The 24,673-nt window shown below is 35.0% G+C and overlaps 1 protein-coding gene across 2 annotated transcripts; it reads right to left on the reverse strand.

Annotated features, from left to right (window-relative positions):
- Positions 1-250: 250 nt before the first annotated feature.
- Positions 251-23,518, reverse strand: LOC113501927 (membrane-bound alkaline phosphatase-like). 2 transcript variants are annotated; one of them, XM_026883240.1, is made up of 9 exons: positions 21,913-23,518; positions 8,455-8,534; positions 7,380-7,553; positions 6,843-7,035; positions 5,009-5,172; positions 3,931-4,264; positions 3,319-3,524; positions 2,929-3,037; positions 251-1,567 (listed from the first exon to the last, which is right to left on the reverse strand). In XM_026883240.1, the coding sequence occupies exons 1-9, from the start codon at positions 21,986-21,988 to the stop codon at positions 1,380-1,382; spliced, it is 1,524 nt and encodes a 507-aa protein (XP_026739041.1). In that variant the 5' UTR covers positions 21,989-23,518; the 3' UTR covers positions 251-1,379. The 2 variants fall into 2 exon arrangements, with proteins under 2 accessions (XP_026739041.1, XP_026739042.1); XM_026883241.1 differs by lacking the exon at positions 21,913-23,518 and adding an exon at positions 18,783-18,917.
- Positions 23,519-24,673: the final 1,155 nt, after the last annotated feature.

Genomic DNA, 24,673 nt, shown 5'->3' on the forward strand with positions numbered 1-24,673 from the left:
AAAATTCCCGTGTCACGATGTTAGTTGCCGTACTCCTCCGAAACGGTTCGACCGATTTTTATGAAATTTTGTATACATATTGGGTAGGTCTGAGAATAGAACAACATCTATTTTTCATACTCCTAAGTGATAAGGGTTGCTCACAATAAACACACATCGCTCACATTTTTTGGACGAAATTGTTAGTTTTTATTTTTTTACAATGTGGCATGAAAAATACATACAACTATAAAAAAAAATCGGCAAAACTACGTTTGCTGGGTCAACTAGTTAAATATAGTTTTAAGCAAGTATATATATAAGTGTACAAGAAATAGAGTACCTTTATACATTACTATTAAAATGTTGTGTCCTCTGTAAACTTGTATGTACATAAATAGTAAATAAATTTGTAATTTTTTGTTCCCACTTTACAATATGCGTAACTTTAATCGTTCATAATTAATAATGAACAATAGTTTATCAAATTAACCAGTCCATTGACCCAATACATTCTATTATCCGCTGAATGCACGTTCACATGTTAATTGCGTTAATTCATGCAGATTGTCACTTTGAATAGGAAATAGGCCAATTAAAGACCGATCTATTTTCAACCGACTCCAAAACGAAGGAGGATCTCAATTTGTCTGAATTTTTTTATGTTGTTACCTTAGAACTTCGGACTTTATTTAAAGTAAAATAGCTGGTATATGGTTCCATGAATTTCATCAAAATTGGCTCAGTGGTTTTGTCTGTTGTATGTTTTTGTTGTTAAAATAATATTATGACTATCCGTATATTGGCAGTCAAAGCTTGCAAGGACAAATGTAAAAGGTGTGGCTGCGATTTCATTAATGCGGAATTGTGATAAGCTCAGCTGACTTAACTATCATCACTCTGTATTAATAAGTGGAAACAATATGAAATTATATTCTAAGATACAACGAATTTCTTCATTCAATTCCTACATTTATTCATTTGCTATGGCTTCCAGCTATCGCGGTTCATTAAATACAGTTTGATGACGGACAGACATATAATCAGACAGCAGATCTCAGTAATTAAATTTCGGTTAGTTTCACTCAGACCAATATGGCGTTAATGAAGGTGTAACTTAGAAGTAGACTTAAAAGTAGGTAGTAAAACACAAATTTAATAATTAAGGACAGCTATTATACAAACATAACATCACAATTAAAATAAAACATCTTTAACATTCTATTCAAAAGTTCTTTCTCACACCACAAGACTTTAAAAGAAGAACTAGAACTACTTTTAGCCTTGTGAACATCAACCTATGTCTTACACAATATAATATGCTCCATTCTAACAATACAGGCACGGGAAAACCAGTTGAACAATACACTTTTCCACTTCGCCTATATTTTTGGTCCCTATCATTTACAGTTTGTCAGTCCGGGACCAATACAGGCAGCATACGCTATGGCATGGGGTAAGAAGTTCTGTTCGTAGTTGCCCGTGAAGAGATGGGCCCAGGGCCCTTTGGCGAACACCGCCACGTCTTCTCCGCCGTGGGTCTCTCTTCCTATTGGGACTAACGCAGGATAGGTGTAGTTTAAGCTTTCTGTAAGAAAAAACAGACATCATGAGCTATTAATAATAATGTCCTGACCGATTTTCGGATATATTATAGTGCACAACCATGTGCAACATACTCAGGTATCAGGTGCACTCTCTATTTCGTTACTCTATGGGACGGCAATCCAACACGACCGGAGAGAAATCAGGCGTAGGAACCCCTTTTTTTTACCTTCCAAAACATTAAAGCTGTGATATTTATATGTTTTTAAAACACCACACATTCGAAAAGTAGGTTTGAAGAATGGAATCGAACATGGGATCTTTGACTTGGCAGTTCTGCAATCTTACCAACAGGTGTGGTAGACAGCTATCACATGATTACAATTTGAAGAAAATGTCTCTAAAGTCAATACTATGAGCTAGCAGATCCATGCAGTTATCCTGAGTCATAAAATAATTAAGTAACGTAATTAAGAGTAATCGACTTTGAATAACATGAAATATTGTGTCATAAAAATTAATATCAAAAAGTCGAATTAAAATTGAATTTCCCTATTTTAAAGTTGGCTGAAAAATTATCTTTCATTATACAAAAAGAGGGCCTCTTTTACTCTTTTATAAAAAAAAGTGTATTACAAAGTTTTTATCTCCGACTGAAACCCATCGTCGTATTCCAAGATTAATGAACCGTCACTTTGAATTAGTATAATAGGTTCAAAAGTTTTTTAAGTAGGCAAGTATAAAATAATTTAAAAGTCTGTGAGTAGGACAAAATTACATATTTCAAGATAAATAACTGTCATTTTCATTAGTGCAATATTTAGAAATATTTTTAAATATTAGCTGATGTCGGTTATATCGCGCTTCCGAGAAAACTCTTCAAAATTCCGGGATAAAAACTATCCTATGTTCTTTCTCAAGGTCAACTCTATCTCTGTTCCAAATTTCATTAAAATCAGTTCAGTGGTTTAGACGTGAAAGCGTAACAGACAGACAGAGTTACTTTCGCATTTATAATATTAGTAGGGATGTAGTTATTGTTTTTATTTCTTAGAAATCAAGTTTAAGTGAGGGTACACAAGTTGATCGATCATAAATTAAGCTGCAATTCGTACAGTTGGTTCGTGGATGGGTGATATCAGGTCCCTCCGAGTTTCGGAAGGCACGTTAAGTTGTCGGTCCCGGATGTTAGTTACACATCTTTCACAGTCGTGGGGTAGTCAGAAGCTGTACAGTCTGACAATCAGTCTTACTAAGGGTGTTGCTCTGGTAACTTGGTTGACGAGATTAGATAATACTGGTACTTATTCAGTTAGACTGGAAGCTGTGCCCAACATACATAGTGAGGAAAGTGATGGAGTTAAGGTTCAATTTTGCTCAAATGTTTAATAGTAAAATACTTACTGAAGTTATCTAAAGCGAGATTATGCCTCTTCATTTTCAGGTGAGGTCTGAATCCAGGGCCGTTCGCGTAACTCAAGGTCGTGTAAGGTAGATTGTCAGATGCATTCAACTGGAAAATTTAAATAAAAATGTACTGAATTTCAAACTAACAATAATAAACGTGACTTAAAACGATTATCTAGTAATGTCAAAAACAACGCAATATAAAACAAAATTATCCAGTAAATATAACATTTATATTACCCAACTTTTATAAGCACAAGACTTAATTTAATAATAATATGGAAACAAAGTAAAAAACCAAAATTTTTGAGCAATTCTATCAAAAACTTTCAGACCTTTCACTTATGAGAATTTAAAAACAATATTATGTATTTAACTGAAAATTACCTTATTGCTAAGCCCTAAGATATCAGATCCTCGTTTACTGTAACCACTGTACGTCATAGTGTGGCTGTGATCTGACGTCACAACCACCAAGGTCTCTGTCGGGTCCACAAGTCTTAGAGCAGCCTCAACCGCTTTCGCTAACTCTGCTGTCTCGTCTAGAGCTTTGCGAGCCTTCGTTTCATGATGAGCTGTGTCGATACGACCTCCTGAAAAAAATTATAATTTTATTTTGTTAACAACTTCAAAACAAAAACTACTAGGCCAAACTTGATAAAAATTTAATTCAAGTAATTTATGCACACGGCGCGGCGCCACGTTTTGGTAACCTGAGTAAATACACAGCTATTCTGTGTATTTATAATGATACTTAAATTCAGCTAAGCCATGTCCAAAATTGTTTTTTTTATCCCTACAATCTATTCGACGATAAAAATATACCAATCTTAGTCATACTTATAGCTGTGACCATTGTTCTTGATAAAAAGTAAAGTCAAACCTTTAAATACACAACCTCAACCTAAAAACAACCTATATCAATATCTTAGAATTCCAATCGAAATTCCAAAAACGGCTAACGATCTCGATTCTAAATAAAAAATAAACAACAATTACCTTCGACAAACAAGAAGAACCCATTTTTCCTTCTTGATAGGATTTGTATTGCTTTTTGGGTCATTTCACTTAGCGTCGGGTCATCGTTCCCTGCTTCCAAATGGTACGGCATATGATCAGGAGAAAATAGGCCTAGGACACTAGTATACACGTTAGGGTCTAGTTTCATTAGAGCATCCTTGTGGTAAACGTATTTTGGAACTGCTCCAAGCGATTCCTTCTTGATAATCCATTCTCTTATTAAGTCGGCGCCATCGGTTCGGTAGCCATGATACCCTTCTAGATCTCTCTCGTTCCTAGGAAAGAAGTTCTTTCGTCCTCCGCCAAGCACAATCTGAGAACAAAAAGTTTGGCGTGACTTGACTGTTTTGTTCACTGTTACCTGTACGTGACCTAAAACAAAATCTTTAATACGATATCGAAAGAAGTACGTGATATGAAACAAAGATAATAAGGAGTTAATGTAAGTTTTCTTCTCAGTGGAGCACATAGCTTAATTTTAATGTTTAATTAATACAGTGTAAGCGTTATAGGATTGCTAAACGGTAGGATTTCAGAAATGCCAAGTTAAAGTTCTCGATTCCGATCTCAAGGTACACCGAATTTTTTTATGTTATGTACGTTTTAGAAAAACATATCCTAGCTTCCGAAAAACGCATAAAATATGAGTCCTGCACCAAATCTCCTTCCGATCACAAGTGTATACGCACACGCTTGTACGCTTGTATTCGGCGCTCTTGGCTGTCGCAGATATTGTAAATAATTTTATGCAATATATAAGGACATTCTTTTATGGGCCAAAATAATAAGATTAGTAGGCGGTTAGCCGAGTTGTTGGGCTAACCATGCCGAACGCACTGCGCGCGACGTGTCGTGGGTTCGATCTCCTCGTAACACGATCATTTCTGTGATTCACAAATGCTTGACCTGAATTCTGGGTATCTTTGTGCATGTTAATAGAATGTTTGAGAACTCCCCCCCCCTCCGACTAGATTTAATTTCCCTCAAACCGGAGTCGTTCTTTTTGCACCTTTTTATTCCAATTCACCGCTGCCATCTAATTTCAATGCCTACTCACATCAATTCTGCTTCCAACGCGTCCCCTAACCAGCTGTGTCGCAATATCATCACAACGCAGACCCTTCTTCGGCAAGTCGGCGTCAGCCTCCCATCTCCTGTCAGCGGAGTGGGCATAAGACGCTGCTGGAGTAGCATGGGTTACGCGAGTTGTCGTCACCACACCTGCAATGAAGACATTCATACACTATGAGGTTTTTTTAAACTAATTACCAAAAGGAAAACAGATCAAAAAGTCATGTTGGATACAGAAAGGTAGTAAAAAAATAATAAAGATTTAATAACAAATTCCATAAAATATATGATCTCCTCCTATTGATAGATCATATATTTATATGACGACTGTCTAGCTATCATGGTTTATAAGTTATACGATGGGTGGATGTCAGACATGAGAGCTTTAGTTGTTAGTAGGATTCCAATTGTATTTTTAGACTCCGTAACTTTAAAAAATAATAGTAGCGACTTTTACGGATTTTATCGCGGTTTAATTTTTGGTTTTAGTTCCCGACGTTTCGACACCTTTGCAGGTATCATGGTCACGGGCAGACTGAGATGGTGTTCGTCTTGACAGAAGATGTTGCTCGTTCTACCTTCATATTTTTAATTAATTATTTATGGTCCGACCTACGCAGTATGAGCTCACTGTGTCGTGATGTCTTGCAGCGCTGCTCTTGGGTTTAGCCTTGAGTTTTTGTATTATTGGGTCCCAAGTAGGTGATATCTTCCAGCCATCTTCTCTATTGAAATTAGGGTGTTTTTTAATCTCAATAGCCTCGCGAAACATCCTTGGTAGGAATTTGGATTCTTTAGCGAGGATCTGTGGTTGAGCAAATCTAATATAATGGCTGGAGCCTTCAGCATGTTCGGCGACTGCAGACTTCGTTGAGCGGCGGTGTTTGACGTCAGCTATGTGTTCTTTTACGCGGGTCCCTATGCTTCGTTTAGTTTGACCGATATAAGAGAGGCCGCAGTCACAAACTAGTTTGTATACTCCTGCATCTTGTAGAGGTATGTGACACTTGACGGATGGTAGGGACTGGCTAATCTTCTTGGGCGGCTTGAAGTATGTTTTAATTGAAGCTCGCTTCAGGATGTAACCAATCTTGTCAGTGACTCCTCGGACGTATGGTAGTACAGCAGGCAAACGATCAACTGTGGCTGGCTTCACTCGGTTTCTGTGACGGGGCCGTGGAACTTGGAGCTTGTTGTCTCGCAGTACTTGCTTGACGTATTGAAGCTCAGCGGCAAGGTGTCTGTCATCTGATATCTGATACCTGCAAAGGTGTCGAAACGTCGGGAACTAAAACCAAAAATTAAACCGCGATAAAATCCGTAAAAGTCGTTTCATTTCAATGTCTAACATTCGCGTAAACCTAAGAAACCACTAAATAATAGTAGTTTAAATATTATTTACAAAAGGTGCTAAAAATTAAATTAGTGTTCGATTCCATTCAAGGCCAGCCATTGCTTGCCATTTGTATTCTACTGCAAGACGAAGGTCTCACTTTCTTTAAGTCTCGTTCATAACCTCAAGTGATAATATTCCACCTATACTCTATATATTTAGGTAGTTAACTAAAGGTAAATAATATTAATGTGCCTTTTTTATACAAACACATAATAAATAAATAAACAACTGATATATTTCTGTGGTATATTTCAATTGGTAATCTTTATTGTTGTTTTACGTTTGTTTTTAGTCAAGTTTTATTTTTAAACTGAGTTTCTTAGACAATAAGACACACCAAAATTGTTAACCTTTAGTTGACTACCTAAACTAATTGAGTATAGCTCTACTCCTTGTCGCTAGACCTAAAACGATTCTTACTCACCTGTGCCTTTCCCTGCTCTCTGAGCCCAGTCCATGAGTCCAGTGACGGAGTGGAAGCCGTCTCTCTGGCCTTTACAGTCCCCTCGTTTGACGGCCCCACTGAGGCCCACAGTCCCACTGTTGGCCTTGACGCCTGTGAGGTACGCTGTACCACTACACGCGGAGTCCGCTACGTTATTGTCCACGCAGTATGTCTGTGAACATTAGATATAAAGTTAATCCGTCATAAAAAGTACTTAATACTATTTTTTTTTTGCTTATCAGCTAGGGGTGCCGCGTCGTTTCTGTGGGAATTGGGATATAAAATTTTACCCATAGTTGCTTCTTTCTTAGGTTCCTATTGATAAAGTAGTTTTCATGGACAGATTAATGCTTTAAAGGCGTTTCATGCCTTACACGGGTTACAAATAAACTTTGGGGTTCATTTATATTATTAATTAGTTTCCTATACTTTTCTTCTCATCATACATTTGTAACCTTACCACAATTTCCTTTACACCAAATCTCATATCCACATATCCAGTACAGTTACAGATACCTTAGCTAGTCCAGTATAAGGGAATGCTTCGAAACTCAACTTGAGTTCCTCCCCGAGGTGCCCGTACTGCTGTCCGAGGTACACCCTGGTGGCAGCCAGCGTGGTGATGCTCATGCCGTCTCCGAGGAACAGGATCACGTTCTTCGCGACCCTCGTGTTTACGGGGTTGGATATCTGAAAGACATTTTTAAGTAGAAATACGTATGGTAATTAGGTTCTATTAATTACACAAAGCTGTATGGTAACTCATGTCAATTAAAATTGATTTTGTAGACAACATAAAGAGTTATAATTTATGTGTCACTTCTTTGTCTTGTTTGAATTATTTAATATCTGTAATTAATATTAAAACACGAAGGTTTGTTAGTATGGATGGATGTTTTTGATATTTAGTACACAGAGCTTATAACTATATAAATAATACAGAGCTTATAACTATATATAAATATCTATATATATTTATATAAATGTGTACTAATTAATGTTAAATAGATAAGTTATAAAAGTTGTTTTTGTTTTGTTTTTATTAAATAAATAAATAAATGCGGACAACATCACATACATTGTTATGAACCCAAAGTAAGTTGCTTAAGCACTTGTGTTATGGAATTCAGACACAACGAAGGTACCACAGACACCCAGACCCGAGACAATGTAGAAATGTGAATTTTTAGATTGACCTCAGAGATAGCGACACCTTGAAACCGGTGACAACCGGTGGTATTGTTTTATGTTTTATTTGTCTATGTTTTCCTTAGTTTTATATATTTTTTTTATTTCTCTGTATTACTATGTGTATGTCATTTCGTGTAAATATGGGTGTATAGATGAAAATAAACGTATTTTAATTTAAATTTAATTTTAATTACTGGGTTAAGGCATAAGACTTTGATCCCAAATTTTATGTTTCCGTTGGGTCGGTTTCCGTAGAGATCTATGATATAAATTTAAAAACTAAAAGTTTCTACAGAAAAAGAATCTTCGTTTACCGTTTGAACTTCAAACAACAAAGGCCTAAAACAAGAGAGGAACGAAAGTGGACTTAATATTCCTTTGCCAAAGTAAATGAAGTTACCTTTGATCGTAATATCCATTGCGCCTGCAAGTTCCAATGATCTTTATTTCTCTCGTCAAATGTGGGTGCTTGAGAGTTACCTGCAAAAGTTAAGAAAAGACTTTTAAATTGGTATAAAAAGTGCTAAGGAAAATTGCAGTGGAAAAATTATGTATGCGATTGCGATCTCTATAGAATCATTCGAGACATCCTTGTCTTCATTCATCATTTTGCTTTCATTCGCTGTTACATTAGTCGGTAAGTTCAAAATAACTATCAACTATTTTAATATAAGATACACCAGAAAAATAATACCAATAAGCAAAATGAAATGTTAAAACGGTTGGTTTTTAATTAGGGAACTCAACCAAGGAAAAAATCACAAAATCGGTCACTTGTAAATTCAGGTCAGTGTTATTCAGACGTGACTTGAATATTATTAACCTGATTATATTGAACCGAGCGCGGTACGTAGATTAGTTGAGACACTGCACAATTGCAGGAGATTTGCATAAAACTGTCAACAGACTAACTGAGGTGGAAATAAGTAAAGAAAAACATGTTGCGGTCCATACAAAACTATCGTCAGCTGATAATCATAATAAGTATTATGATGATCAAACGTCGTGCCTAAAATCAATCTTTATTTTTCCACGTTTTTATAAACTCACTTTTTTGTTTATTGTTTGTCGTTCCGGTTGGATTTTTGCAAGTCAATTTTGAGGCACTTCCCGATAAGCTAGCAGGCCGAAATTTTAGGATAGTTTCAAACCCGATGACTATACAATTTACAACTATAAAAACCGCTGGATCGATTTTGGTAAAATTTGAATGGAAATTTAAAAAACGTGGGTATTTAGATTAAATAGAAATCCATTTTTAGTATATGCTTTTAAAGGGGAAAGGGAAATACATCTCTCAGGACGGGTTTAATTAATTGAGTTAGTTTTTAAACTTAAGGTACTAAACCCTTAAAAATATTATAATAAGCTTTAAAATATTTCCAAGTATTCCCCCGTTACCATAGAAGAACTGTCACAACTTTTTAAGGTTCCTACTTTTTAGATTCTCATCGAGAATTTGCAAGTCAATAATGAAACCCTAGTTCACATAAATACTTAGACCTTTGTTAGGTCCTAGCTACCGCATTAAGTTAAGTAACCTGTAATGGTAGATTAGTGTGATAATTAAATAAATAAATGAACCTTTTTTTATTGCTCTAGTAACTGGAAATTCCAAATATTATAATTTTTTAACATTTTTTGTAGACACATGACTCATCCTAAACATTTTTGTATGGTGTAGTATATTCAGATCTTTTGGATCTAAATAAATTGATGAACATTGTTTAATACAAAATAGACAACACCTTTAATCTGCAAGATGAAAAGAAAGGTAGCGGCCACCAACCCCAAAATTTTGTGGTCAAAAATACAGAGACCTTATGAAAACCCAATTAAGCCCAAGAAGACAACCCAGGACTGATTGGCCAGGCTTGGCATACCTCTCCGGAGGTGGATCTATGAGGATTTGCCCTTGTAAAAGAATAAGCGACCCGACCCCAGATAATGGCAAAAGGGAGGGCAAAGAAGAATAGCTTAAAACAAGACACGGTTTTAGTTTGACGTCCGACCCCGCCACCGCGTGACCTCATGATTGAGGACAGGTTGGGTCCGAAGTTAGTCAAGCAATAGCGACTAATACGCGTGATTCAACCGTTAATAAATTGACATGATGCGTTTGCCTCTCGCGATGGGAATATTTACGCTCTTTGCATTAACAAACAGGTTTGTTCTTTTAAATGTCAACAATATAGATAGTAGTTGATCTTAGTAAAGGCTTCGTTGGTAAAACCCATAGTACTTATAGTAGGGGAAAACCGAAATATAAAGGTTTATGTATTTGAGTGTTACGACAGAACATTTTTTTTGCCAGACCATTTTTTATAGTAAAAGGATTATGCAATATACATCCTCTTGTAAATTTGAAATGCATGTAAATTATTAGATTGTATGGCATATAATGCCTGGATATCAAGCCTAACTGATAATGATTAATTTAAAAAACTTAAAGTTAAAATTTTATGTTAATGGCTAAACCTGATGGTCCTGACCTTACTAAACTTACTAAAAACAGTGTTATTAGGCGCAGAGGAAATGGAGGAGATGCCTATTTATCGTTTTTTTATGTTTAGAACTTCAGACTTAATGATCCGATATTGTTGATTCTCTTATCATTTAAAAATAATTTGAACTATAAAATAATAATCAAGTTTGTTTCAGTAGATTTTTATTTGATGTCGGTTGTATTTGCTTTTTTATATTTTAAATACGTCTTACCAAAATGGGTGTCAATGAAGTGTCGTCTGCCGAACTATTAAAAAAATCAGGCTAGTAATAAAAAAGTTAGATCATCATAAAACAAGTTTTGACATTAATGACGTAAATTATATTCACGTCACTTTCGTTAACGTCAACTTGTTAGCGTCACTAGCATCGAAAGCGTATTTTTAAGATTTTGAAGTACTTTAAAATTCATATTTTACTTTTGTTTTTTATTTGAGAAGCTTATTAGACGTGTATCTCAATTGTATCTCGTGATGTTCTTTATTTACCTTAAAATCCTATCCTAAATAATTTAAAAAACTTTTTTTTCAGATGAATGCTGTAAATAAATTATAAAATATAAGTTTAAGCTAGATAGCTGAATTGATAAACGAGCATTTTTGATAACTATTTACGATGGATTGGGCTATTAATTAAAAAAAAAGTTACCGAACTACCCTGTATTTCCCAAAGTGACTTTCTCGTTATTTACAAAACGGGATTCCCGGTTGCATACTACGATGACACGAGCGGCGTATAAGAAGGCGTTTAATTATTACTTGAAGTTAATACTATTGGCCCTTTAAGTAGAGTTAGTTTTCTTTAGCGCCTACGTCTAACTTGAGAAAGGAGGTTTTTGCTCCTGTGGAGACAAGTTGAAGTCCCAAGACTTAAGTTGTGAAATGAAATCATTTCTTGTGTAAGTAAGATTAAGTAAGTCATCATCGGCCTAGCCTTTTCCCAACTATGTTGGGGTCGGCTACCAGTCTAACCGGTTTCAGCTAAGTACCAGTGTTTTACAGGGAGCGACTGCCTATCTGACCTCCTCAACCCAGTTACCTGGGCGACACGATACCCCTTGGTTAGACGTATTGTCAAACTTTTCAAGCTTCTGACTACCTGTAAGGACTGTCAAAGATGTAAGAATAACAGCTGGGACCCACAATTTAACGTGCCTTCCGAAACACGGAGGAACTCGTTATGACAAAGATGGTCACCCATCTATGGACCAACCGCGTCAAGCATAGCTTAACCTGTGATTGTTTCACTTCTGCGGTTATAGCTTAACCACGAGCTCCTCCTCAAATAAGAGTAAGTAAGTAATTTCATAAAGTCCTTTTTTTTTACTCCCTGAAGCTGATTTGCGGGCCTGTTGGTCTAGTGGTTAGCGACCCTGACTGCTATACCGTAGGTCGTGGGTTCGATTCCCGCCCAGGACAAATGTTGTGTGATGAGCATGATCATTTGTTCTGGTGTCTGGGTGTAATTTATCTATAATATGTATGTATTTAGAAATATATAAGTAAGTTTATTAGTTGTCTGGTTACCATAACGCAAGCTCTGCTTAGCTTGGGATCAGATAACCGTGTGTGAGTTGTCCCAGGATATATATATATATGTCCTAGGATATTGCATTATGACAAGCCCTGAGGGTGATAAAACTGCTCAAATGTCAAGCCTTGCAGCTTATTTCTGTGGCCGCTATAATATCAAACACAAAATTAAAATCGGGGCTAAATAAGTCATCAACGTTATAACTTTAACATCCGTTGGTACAATTATAACGTTGATGGGTGATATATGATTTGGAAAGTATGTCTTTGTCCTATTTGGACATTGAACCCTCAATATGATGTCATTTGATGACATAGAAAATAACTGCGGTTTAGGAAAACCGACAATGCAATAAAAAAATGACAATGCATTACCACGAGCCGGCCAAGCGCGGAAGTTGGACAGTGGTTCAAGTTTAGTCAGTAAGAGTCTGTCACTGCCTACATCTTTCTGAAAGGAGGTCGATAAGGACTCCCCAGAGTTAGAAGAAATTTCTAGGTTGAATGACAGCACAAGGAGCCGAGTGATTTGGTCACCATGCCTCTTCCACACAGTTTTCTTCAATTTTTTATCTAGATAAATGATCTCTTTTCGTGTATTTCATGCAGTGAACTAGAGTGCAAGCAATTTACCGGATTTATTAGCTTTTTAAGTCTTAAATCATACGAAACGGTTGGGTTTTATTACGCTTAAACAGCTGTTTCACCTTTGAGTCCATTAAATTGAAAGTTCAAGCTATTAATTTTAAGGTTTAAAAGTCTTCAAAAAGTCATAAAAAGAAAACGATGACAGCATTTGACTGTACGGTAAGCCGAGTGGTTGAGGTCACCACACCAAACCCACTGTGCGACGTGTCGCAGATTTGATTGATTGAGTATAGATTGCCGGTAGATTTACTGCCAATGTATTTTAATCTGGGGTTGTAATCATGGATTTTGATCGAGGATCGAGATCGAAATTGAGAGAGCACGGAGCGTAATAATGAATGCTATAAGGTATTGTAAATGACGTACGCCAAGACGGTTGCTAGGCAACGGATGAGGATAACTTGACACGCGCCTACGGTATTTACGGACCTCATGACGTAAACATACGTCATGGAGATACCAACACGTTTACTTATTGAGCACTTTAAGTGACGTAAGAGTGATTGTATCAAGCTAATTGAATTTCATTAAAGAAAAGATATACAATACTCCTTTATAATAAAATTGTAAAAAACTGCTGTCAAAACATCTGACGTGATTATAAAAAAGGTACAGGAAACGATTCAATATGAAATGTTTTACCACAGTGAAAAAAATGTTTTATACCCCTGAAAAAAAAGTAGCTTTTAAACTCGTATCCAGGTCATGTCGTTGACCCAATATTAAAAAAAAGTTACTCGAATCAATCCAGCGTAAAGCGGTAACCACAATAAAAAAAATGTTTTAGACCCCTGAAAAAAAAAAAAAGTTCCTTTAACTCATATCTACGTAATGTCGTTGACCCAATATGACCCGTTCCTTCAATACCGAAACCAGTTCTTTCAATCTATCAACATTCAACCAATTAACCGCAATAAACATGTACAGATTACCACACAATGTAATAATTACTCGATTGCTCATCAATTAACCTACAGCGCCATCTAGTTGACCTTCACCTAATTAAAGCCGTCTACCACACTCACCGGTTCATGACCCGTTTGTCTGCTGACGTCACGTGACGTAGCTGCGCCCGCGCAATACGTAGTACGCATGGCTTCGTGACGTATACGCTATGATCGTTCTTACTTGAAGAAGCTGTAGTGTATTTATAAAATAGTAGCTGTCCTAGTAAACGTTGGTTTGCTAAATTGCAAAAAAATGATGATGTTGTCCGATGTCCCAGACCTACGGATGTGTACACAAAATTTCATAACAATCGGTCGAGCCGTTTCGGAGGGGTTCAATTTCGTACACGACTATTTTATATATTAGAGAGAGATAATAGATAGAGAGTATATATTGTTTTTCGTCTGTACGTTGAATTTATAGTGTACTAGCTGTTGCCCGCGACTTCGTCCCCGTGGGTAGAAGATATATAAGTTATGATTTAAACCTGACCTATTTTTTCACATTTTCCTTAGCATGTTCGCTCCTATTAGTCGCAGCGTGATGGTTTATAGCCTAAAACCTTCCTCGATGAATGGTCTATTCAACACAAAAATAATTTTTCAATTTGGACCAGTAGTTCCTGAGATTAGCGCGTGCAAACAAACTCTTCGGCTTTATATATTAGTATATAGATAGATTAGAAATTAGTATATAAATAAATACTTACACGTATGAGCAATCCCACATCAAAATGAAAAGATACACAATTTAGATACACACTACGACACAAATCATCTTTTGTGCTGTTAATATTTGTTATTCTATAAATGCGTATTGAATAGCTTTGAAAACTTAAAATTAAAAGTGTGGGGCTGCGAGTCTCGAGGTAAATCCGCCTTTATGAAACTGTTATAAAAATCTTTTGGGTGAGAATCCATCGCCAAGTGAATGCAATGCCACCACTAATGCCTTTTACAATGGTAGTTCTCTCAGGCTTACATTTAAGATGTATATGATTAATTGATTGTTTTCTGATATTTCTTAAATTTTTAACATCTTTCGAAACCTGTAACGCCATCTATTGGCAAGTGCACAAACTAATTTACTGAAATATCTATAATTTACAAATATGTAGGAAATATGTAGAGAACTTTCACTTTTTATTTACCTAATGACGAAATCCATTAAATACCATGACATACTTCAGATAGAAAATGAATTATGTTATTCAGTATTTTCACTTTCTGAAATTATCATGCACGTCAACTCTATTTATTTTAATTTGCATAACTGTTTTAAATGTAAAATGATTCAAAACCGAAATCAAAAATAAAGATCTCCAAAAATTTCGTATGTTTAAAAAAATAGACAACATAATTATATTAATTATATTTGGCACTAGTTTGTGTTTGTTTGTGTATCAAGACTTCGCAAAAACTGAAAACAGGTTTATTGCTATTCGTTTTTTAAAGGCGTTAAGAATAACTACGCACGTTGTTTTTTTAACCTTTTTTGAGCCATTTAACCATTTTCTTATAATTATATCGTAAGTAACCTACTTACTTCATATTCAATTGCGATTATTCAAATTAAAAAGATGACAGGTTCACTACAAGAATATTATTATAATAAGGTTTTTGCGAGTCACGATTTATAATTGTTTCGTATCCAAACCATATAGACGAAACTATATTAGTAAAGTTTCGCTATCTGTAACAGCTAGATAGATGTAATTTTTAAATTTTCAGGGATGATTTAATAGACGTAGGTAATTTATAAATTTTCAGTCATTATTTTAATAAGTATTTTTGTTTCTGAAACAACAAAGAATACTAAAAAAAGCGGTATATACCAGCAGCGGTTTGTAACTCACAAAATTTCGTGACAAATCTTTTTTAAGCTTTTTTCTTTACTTTAAATGTACGGAATCCCCAGCATCATAAGTCCATCTCGAACTTTATCTTTCCCAAGTCATTAACATCCAATAACCGACTTCCTCCCAAGATCTTGAAGTCAATGACACTTGTAACGAAGTCAGGGTCAGAAATCACACAACTTTCATCAATAACATCACGTAAACAATATCTGTAGCAATCAGCCTCATTTGAATACAGGCACAGCCTTGCTCCAGTCACTAGTGCAACGAAAACCTAATAAAAACATTACCTTTTAAATTGTAATAGCGTAAAAACTAGTCTAGTTTGTGTATTGGAGAATCTGTGAGTTTGTTTTGAAGGCAGATCGGCTAGTATCAGAAAATCTTGTGAAAAATATACGTTTTTCACTTAAAGAACACATATTTTTCACAAAATTGCCCTTTTCAGGCATTTTTGTAATGTTACAGTAACGATGACTAGTTAAACAGTTCTGAAATTTTATTCCTATGAAGAAGAGGCAAGAAACTCATTTACCTACTCTATATTACAAGCTATATTATTTTTTTATGCAAAAATAGCCGAATCGTATGATCAACATTCCAATGACCAGAAAGCGTGATTTGATGCTGATTCCATCCAATGTAGAACTCGCATTTGGGAAATTCACAAAGGATTGTCATCCTATAATATCATATATATCGACGTATAAGTATTGACGACCTCCGTGGTCGAGTGGCGTACGCACCGGTTTCAAGGTGTCGCTAGCTCTGAGGTCCCGGGTTCGAATCCCGGTCGAGTCAATGTAAAAATTCACATTTATACATTGTCTCGGGTCTGGGTGTTTGTGGTACCTTCGTTGTATCTGAATTCCATAACACAAGTGCTTTAGCAACTTACTTTGGGTTTAGAACAATGTATGTGCAACATCACATACATTGTTCGCATTTATTTATTTATTATTATTATAAGTATCAGTTATCCCACTAATCCTACTATCCTACTTATATTAATCTATTAATGCAAAAGTTTGTATTCATGGATGTATAGATGTTTGTTCCCCTTTCACGCAAACCACAGAACGGATTTAAGATAATTGGTACATAGATAGTTAATCACCAGGATAGTTTCTATCCCGATTTCATGTTTCCGTGGGATCATTTTAAATTTGTAGTGGCGATTTCGGCTCGCGGGCAACAGCTAGTATGCCATAATGCGATTTCGTCTCAAAAATGTAGACATAGATAGATAGTCTTTATTGTATTCCATAAGGAAAAAAAATTTGGTCAATACAAACAAATATGATGAGTACAAAAGACGGTCTTATCGCTAAAAAGCAATCTCTTCCAGACAAGCTTTGGATGGAATTGAATTATGGAAGAATTTGAAACAGGGTAGTTAATGACATACGGCATAACAAGTTCTTTACAAAAAGTGTTTAGTCTTAAACTGACAGATTTTCAGCAAAAGTATATAATATATAGAATATGTGTCATATTTGGAAGGTAAATAATCTAAATAAAAAAAGCCATTATTTATTTTGATACGACGGACATAATGATGACAAATACAACTTAAGCAGTTGTCAGCAATATTGACATATTTACAATCTTGGCTAATTTTGATTGACAGCGGAATAAAATAGCATGTCTGTCACACATATTCCTTTTGTCACGTAAACAAAACATCTGTGACGTAGCATCTCAGTTTACCGACGAGTGGCTTTACTAGCACCGTCCATTCGTTAAGAAAAAATGTTGATAAAGTAGTAAAAATGCTTCAAATAATAGACTTCATAAAGAAAGTCAAAATAATTTGCAATTCTTGAAAATAATTATAAAACATAATGACACTTCCAATGCTGTGCACAGGCCTCTTCGCAAGTAGGTGAGGTTTTAAGCATTGATCAAAACACTAGCTCAAAGTGGCTTGGCTATTTCAGATTCCAATATTCGGAATTACCCAAAATAACTACATCTTTTCCTTTACCACAAAGGAACGACTTTAGCAAGTGGAGAGTTATGTAAAGGAAACAAAGGTTTCTTCAAAAATAAAAATATATAATGCCGCTTGGTGTTTGTCCTATTTCATATAACTGTTTTGTTTAAAACGACTCACGCACTTAGGAATTTTATCCTTGTGTCGCGGAGAGTTTCACAAACATTCAATTCACATGCACCAGACTCCCAGACTCAGAACAAGCATTCGTGAATTACATTAACTTGGGGCAATAACCTCTACTCTAAGAAAGAACATACATAGACGTAAGTAGATGCAAGAATAAATTATATAATGGTCTCGTATTGAAAATATGCGAATTGTTATAGAGAACTGTCACACATACTTGAATCTTTCGAAAAAACAGTAGATAGAGCATAGAATAACGAAGCAGAGATAATTACTGTGTTTTGGACATAATAATATATGTATTATGCAACCCAAATACAAACACAATTTTTCTTTTGTTATAATCGACTTTCGCATTACGATAGATCATATGTTCAGAAATATTTAAGTCACATGTAACAAAGCACCCAGAGACGCGATGGTGTAGCTCACGCATGCGGAGATCGAACTCCTGAAACGTCGCACGCTATATATTTAGCGTGGTGATCTACACCACTCGACTATCCATGCAGTAAAATAATATATGATTTACATAAATTGATATAAGTAAATGCATTCTAGATACAAGAGAGGCACCGACATTTGTCAGTGATCTGAATACTGGGAATGTATGCCAATGTGCACACAAATTACATTCAATTAAAAATATCCCATAACAATTCAATGTTATTATTCACGTTCATACATTTTGTATGACAGGCAGGAGGTAGATCATATTATTATTGTTGTTTTATGGTACACTAGTTGTTGCCCGCGACTCCGTCTGTGTTTATTATAGTTTACAGAGACACAGATAGACGGACAGACAGAGTTACTTCTTCATTAATTTAAATAAACAATATTTAGGACAAATTACAAAGCCGTAGTCCATTCCAGGAAAAAAAAATCTTATAAACTGACTCTCCATTACCCGAACCTTTTTTTCAGTTATAAAGTAGCCTAGATATCCTTCGTTAGGGTGATTAGTTTTGGCGAGAAAGCGGGACAGACAGACAGAGATGCTTCCGCATTTATAATATTAAAGAAGTATGGATATTGAAGTATAGAAAGTATGGGAGTATGGATAACATCGACATTACATACAACTATTACAAGTATTTCATACAACCTACCACGTTCTCTTAATGTAAGATTGTTGCAGTTGTTGAAGGGAGATGACGATCTACACGGAGTAGAGCGGAGTCTCTCTTCCACAACGGCTAGTCTTGATGATAGAATCCAAGCATCTACGAAACGCAACGAAAATCTAAATTAGAATCATAATCTATGTTTCAAGAGCTTGTTAATTTTGTTAAACAATCGAAATTAAATCGGTTGGGTGGCAAATTAATTTGTGGGACCCTAAATTTTTTTTTTATCCACTAACAATTTTATAGCCGATTTTTATTTTTTGTTTATGTGGCAGCAGAAATACGATGTTTGTGAAAATTTCAACTGTTAAGCTATCCCGGTATATGAGATAGAGCAAGGTGACGGACTGACGGCCAGACTGCGGAGCATCAGTAATAAGGTTTACGTTTAGTTACGGAACCCAAAAATTGTGTTTTGTTAACCTTCTAAGATAATCGGTTTAATTGTATTTCCTCTGTCATTATGTTCATCTTTTGAGATAATAATTATCTGAACATAATGATATTTTTAAAGTTAGAAGGACGTCGATTAGACCAAAAATACATACCATTTTTTTTATATTTAACGAGAAGACACTTTGACTTTCGACTTTGACGAAAGAACAAAAGGCGTGACGTATTTTCTATGTGATAGACATGTTATATTAATTTACCACTGAACGGAAAACGAGAGGAAACCGGCATACCTGAGACTTTTTCAAGGATGGAGGATACCAGGTGGTTCTTCAACCATAAGTAGCAAAGAAAAAGACGGACCTCTTTAATAGATCAGTAGTCACAAACGTGCGATCCCGTGTCTCTAGCTCAGGCAGTTGAAAGCGGCCAGGGGTGTTTTTAGCCGACGAGAGTCTGACGAATCTCGATGCCGTGCCCTCAGCGTGGGTTGAAGTCATAAGCATTAATGAATTGATGTGCCTGAATGAATTTCATGAATTTCAGGCCAGGAAAATAAAACGAAAAAGACTATTGATTGCAGTCTTGGTTACAAGATGGCATACTACATAGCTTTTTCCTATTTATTTTTACGACTCCCGCCTTAAAGGAATGTAATCACAAACATTCAAGTTACATTGACAAAGACACCCAGACTCAGGACAAGGATTCGTGGATCACACAAATACTTTTACACAACTTTTATAATATTACTTTAAAACATGGCTATAGGCTTCATACCGATTGATTTGATAAACATTCTTTATTTACTTTAATATTTATGATAGCTATGGGTGTCATGAATAATGCTATTCCGTGGGAACTGGGTAGTAATTATTGGAAACAAACGAAAGACGCGAAAACAAATAATAATCATTGTTTTGTACGCGAGACTCTCAACTCTATAGTATCTTCAATATTTTGATGTAAATTATTTTTTAGTATTCACTTACTGGTACTATGTGGGTTACCTAAGGATATACAAATAAAAAAGTATCTACATTTTGGGAAACAACTAAATTAGACGAAGATGAAGATCAATAGATGAAAATGGGAATGGCAATTCAATTAAATTTGAAATTTATCATATTCTTAAGCATTTTGTCAATACAATGATTGAGAGTTAATTGTATTGACCTTCAGTGCACCGTCCCGCACTGAATTTCCAATTATTGTGTAGAAAAATGCTTAAGAGGATACGAAAATTACCATTTTAAGCCAAATTTCATTAATTCATCGGCCATTGTAAATAGCAGAATTGAAGCCCTGGTATGCTTTTGTGTATGTTTTCTACCTCTCCACCCCAAAATGGGAAGAATGATTTCGGTAAAACTTGGTATGAAAATAGCTTACACTTTGGATTAACACAAAGGCAATTTTTGTAGCTATAACAGATGAACACAATAAATATACTTTGACGTTGACAGACATCCAGGCTGTCGAAGATGTGAGCAACAGTTTGTAACAACAACATTTAGCGGTTAAATAACGAAGAGCTCAAATAGGGCAAAAACAGAATCATACTACTACAATATATCTTCGCTTACTGTCTGTCCGTTCATCTGTCACCAGGCAGAAACTCATGAACCTTGACAGTGAGACTGTTAAAATTTTCCCAGGTGCATTTCTGTTGCCGCTGTAATAATAAATAATGAAAGGAAAAACAACGACACTCAAAAATCTGGTGGGTGGCTATTTTTTTTTTGCTTGAGCCATTTTTGATAGAACCCTTCGTATCGCGATTTCTACTCGCATTTGACCATTTTTGAATTAGAATTAATTTGAAAAAACAACATTATTCTATCCAGCTAGGCTATTCGAACAGTCAGGAAACTAACTACTACAACCTTTTTAGCAGTATTTATACTAAACATGGACAAATTTTTATTTGTCCCGTATACTTAGCTCAAATAATAATAATACATAGTTTTCTTTACTTTTATACGTAAGGTAACTAAGAATTAGATTATCCAAAACTATTTTTTTTAAAATTTAGCCACACTGCAATAAAATCGTTCTGTCATTCGCAATTTGAAACCAATCTTTTAAACAAGCGTTGTGAATATCGACCGATTCTTTTTTAATTTTTCATCATGAGAAGAAATTTGTCCATTGAGAGATGTGTCAGCCATATTATCCAAACTGTTTAATGCTGACCTTTTTGAATGGCGGGTTTCAACCGAGATTTACTCACTTTGTGTATGTATGTATTACTGAAGATATTTGACGATTGTTTTTATGTAATTAGTTCACTGGGTCATGCGAAGAATGTGTGAAACAAGCAGTTTTTAAACACAATACTTTTAATATTACTGTTAACGAGATTTAAAATATAAAAGTTTTGCGATTCCATCATTTCAGGCATTGGTGACAAGGATATAAATAATTGATGCAGTAAAATCTATTATTGCCCTATTTATTTTACTACCTAGATACTAGAAAAGTTTCGTTTTGTAAATGATTTACAATTTAAACACGATTACAAATTTATAATTTTTAAGCAAATAAATATTTTTTTTAAAAAAAGGTTATTTCTTTCTACTCAGCATAACATAATTCATAAACAAAATTAATCGGTAAAGCTAACAATACCTCTTTAATCTTTATTAATCATTTGAAAGTAGGTTTTACAAATGTTTTCACTTATCGACCATAAAATAAAAATAAAAAGACCACTTACTTAGATGTATGCTCCTCGTACTAACATTTAAAAAACTCACTAAAAACAAAAACGTAACTGTCAAAAAGAGCGCCATTTCGTCCAATTTGAAAATAGAACACAAAATAAACGAACACAATAAATCAAACACTCGATATTGTCATTTTAAAATGAAGTTTTTTTCACGCAATGATCACTGTTCAACTGTTTTAACGGCACTGTACAAGAATTACTTTTGTAATGATTTTAAAAGTGCAATTTGTCCAAGACAGTGACTGGCGTGGAGAGTACTGAGCAAATTTTTTTCGTCCACCTTGGAGCGAACCTTGACAGTGCGTAGAAAATGCATTCCACATAAAAGACCCTTTGATAAGTGAATTAAATTGTATTGAGGTAATATGAAACGTGTGGGACCAGTTATTTGTGTCAATACGATTATTTCGCAATATGCTCTTAGTGTGAATAATGCTAAAGAGAATTGTAGTACATACATTGACAATTACGTTGTAGTTGTTTTTTTAAATTGTGACGTGGCTTATGTTCTTATTTTTAACGTGTGTTATTTGTCATTTATTTCGGTTTCTCTTTTGAAGTGCAGGGTCAGTTTCACTTTTATATCAATAGGACTACCTTTATCGACAGTAAAAAAGAACCAAAATACTCATGTATGTATACATTTTTCCTTTGTGTATTAAGAGTCGACTGTAGATCCGACTGTCACGAGGTTATCTAATGGTAAAAATGGTAGCTAGACACTTAAGCTATTTTATACTAATTTTGCTACAGAAGTTATTGCTGTTACAAATTTTCTGAAATAGTTTTTTCTTCTTATTTGAACGGAACCTCAGTTTTGCGAGTCCGAATCTTTTTTATTGTTTGTTTCTTTTTTCTGGGAAACCCAACATCTTTTAATAACTAGGTTCAATTATAATTATTTTTGTTTTCACCAGTTACAATTAAAATTAACGTCCATTATGTACCCTAATTTTGAGGTGGGTATTTCTATAAAAAACACTTGATCATCATAAATATTATGCATAGCCTAGGGTCAATGCTCTACCTAATAATGATTCATTTACCAACAAACTACCAAACACTAAAATAAATAAATGCTAAAACAAAATATTCCAAAAATTAGGGCGCAGTTGTATCAACAAGTTCAATTATCGGTAGCTACTGGCTGGTCTTGTATGATTCCTTTTGAAAACCTTGAGTAACTATACAACTAATTAGTTTTGAATATTAAAACAGAACAGAAAATTACTGCTTGTCTGTATGTATACTACTAAGGCTTCAAGTCAAAACCTCCTATAATAAAATTTATCCATACTTCGACTATTCGCACTCTGTTCAGCATTTTGGAATTTTCAAAATCTTTTTGGCGTTCGTTTATTACGTTTGTAGCCTCGTTGAAGACACCGTACCTCATTCCTTCTAAGTATAATGCTATAATATTTTTTCTTTCCGTTTAACTACTAATTATGTTAAGCCTCCTGACGCTCCGTGTCGATCCCACCTCAAAACCCTCCTTAAGTTCCATCCTCACAGCACGGACTTTTACTCCTATTCCTTTTCTGTGCATGCAGTCCGACTCTGGAACTCACTGCCGCCTGACATACGAAATTCTCCTTCTAATTCAACATTTAAGAGACGAGTGAAGGAACATTACCTGTCCTCTTAATTTATGTTGTTTTGTTTCCTTTTTTTTATATTGTTTTTCACGTGTCACTATCTAGTATGTATTATCTATATTCTTATCTTTGCTCTCCTATTTCTTTTCCTTTAACCATACACAGTATATATTATTATCTTATTATTCTCTCTTGCAAATTTGTGCACCTATGTCTATATTTCTAATTTGCTTCTCCTTTCGCAGGTCTGCAAGAGATTTCTTATAGAAATAAGCAGTACCTTTGTACATGTATTTTCATATCCCATATTTATGTGAATTTTCCGTGTACATGAATTGTTAAATAAATAATTATTATCATCACCCGCAGCCTTTTTCCTCCCACTGCTGGGCACAGGCCTCCCATTTTTCATTCCGATTTCTATGGTCCTATGCCACTACTAATTATATTCTTTGTTAATTGAGTTTCATAAGAATTAATATAACATCTCTTGTCTCTTTCATTTTGACGAGTTAAAGAGTCGAGGCAATAACTTATAACTTAAATACAAGTGAAGCAGTAAAATGGACATTTAACATTACAGTTTAAGTTAAATTCAACAGGCATTCACCTATTCGATTAAGAACAAGGCTTTACTTAATTACAAGACATAAAACAGCCTGCCAGAACAACCAGTAAGTGCAAGCTTATTTTGTGATTTAATCTATACTTCTATACTCTATACTAATATATAAAACTGAAGAGTTTATTTGTTTGAACGCGCTAATATCAGGAACTACTGGTTCATCATCATCATCATCATCAGCCTATCGCAGTCCACTGCTGGACATAGGCCTCTCCAAGTGCACTACTGAACTACTGGTTCAAATTGAAAAATTATTTTTGTGTTGTATAGACCATTCACCGAGGAAGGTTTTAGGCTGCGACTAAGACGAGCGAAGATACACTGGAAAATGTGGAAAAAACAGGGAAAATTATTCATCATTCATTCATTATTCATCATCATTCATTGAGGGCTACCGTTCAAAAATTCCTAACTTATATGTTCTAACCACGCGGACGAAGTCGCGGGCAACAGCTACTTTGTTAATAAACAGATTATTTATTTCTCAATAAGATCGGAGATAAATCATTACAGTCGTGCAAGCGAG

Source organism: Trichoplusia ni, chromosome 16 (genome assembly GCF_003590095.1).
Source record: "Trichoplusia ni isolate ovarian cell line Hi5 chromosome 16, tn1, whole genome shotgun sequence".
Taxonomy (NCBI): Eukaryota; Metazoa; Arthropoda; class Insecta; order Lepidoptera; family Noctuidae; genus Trichoplusia; species Trichoplusia ni.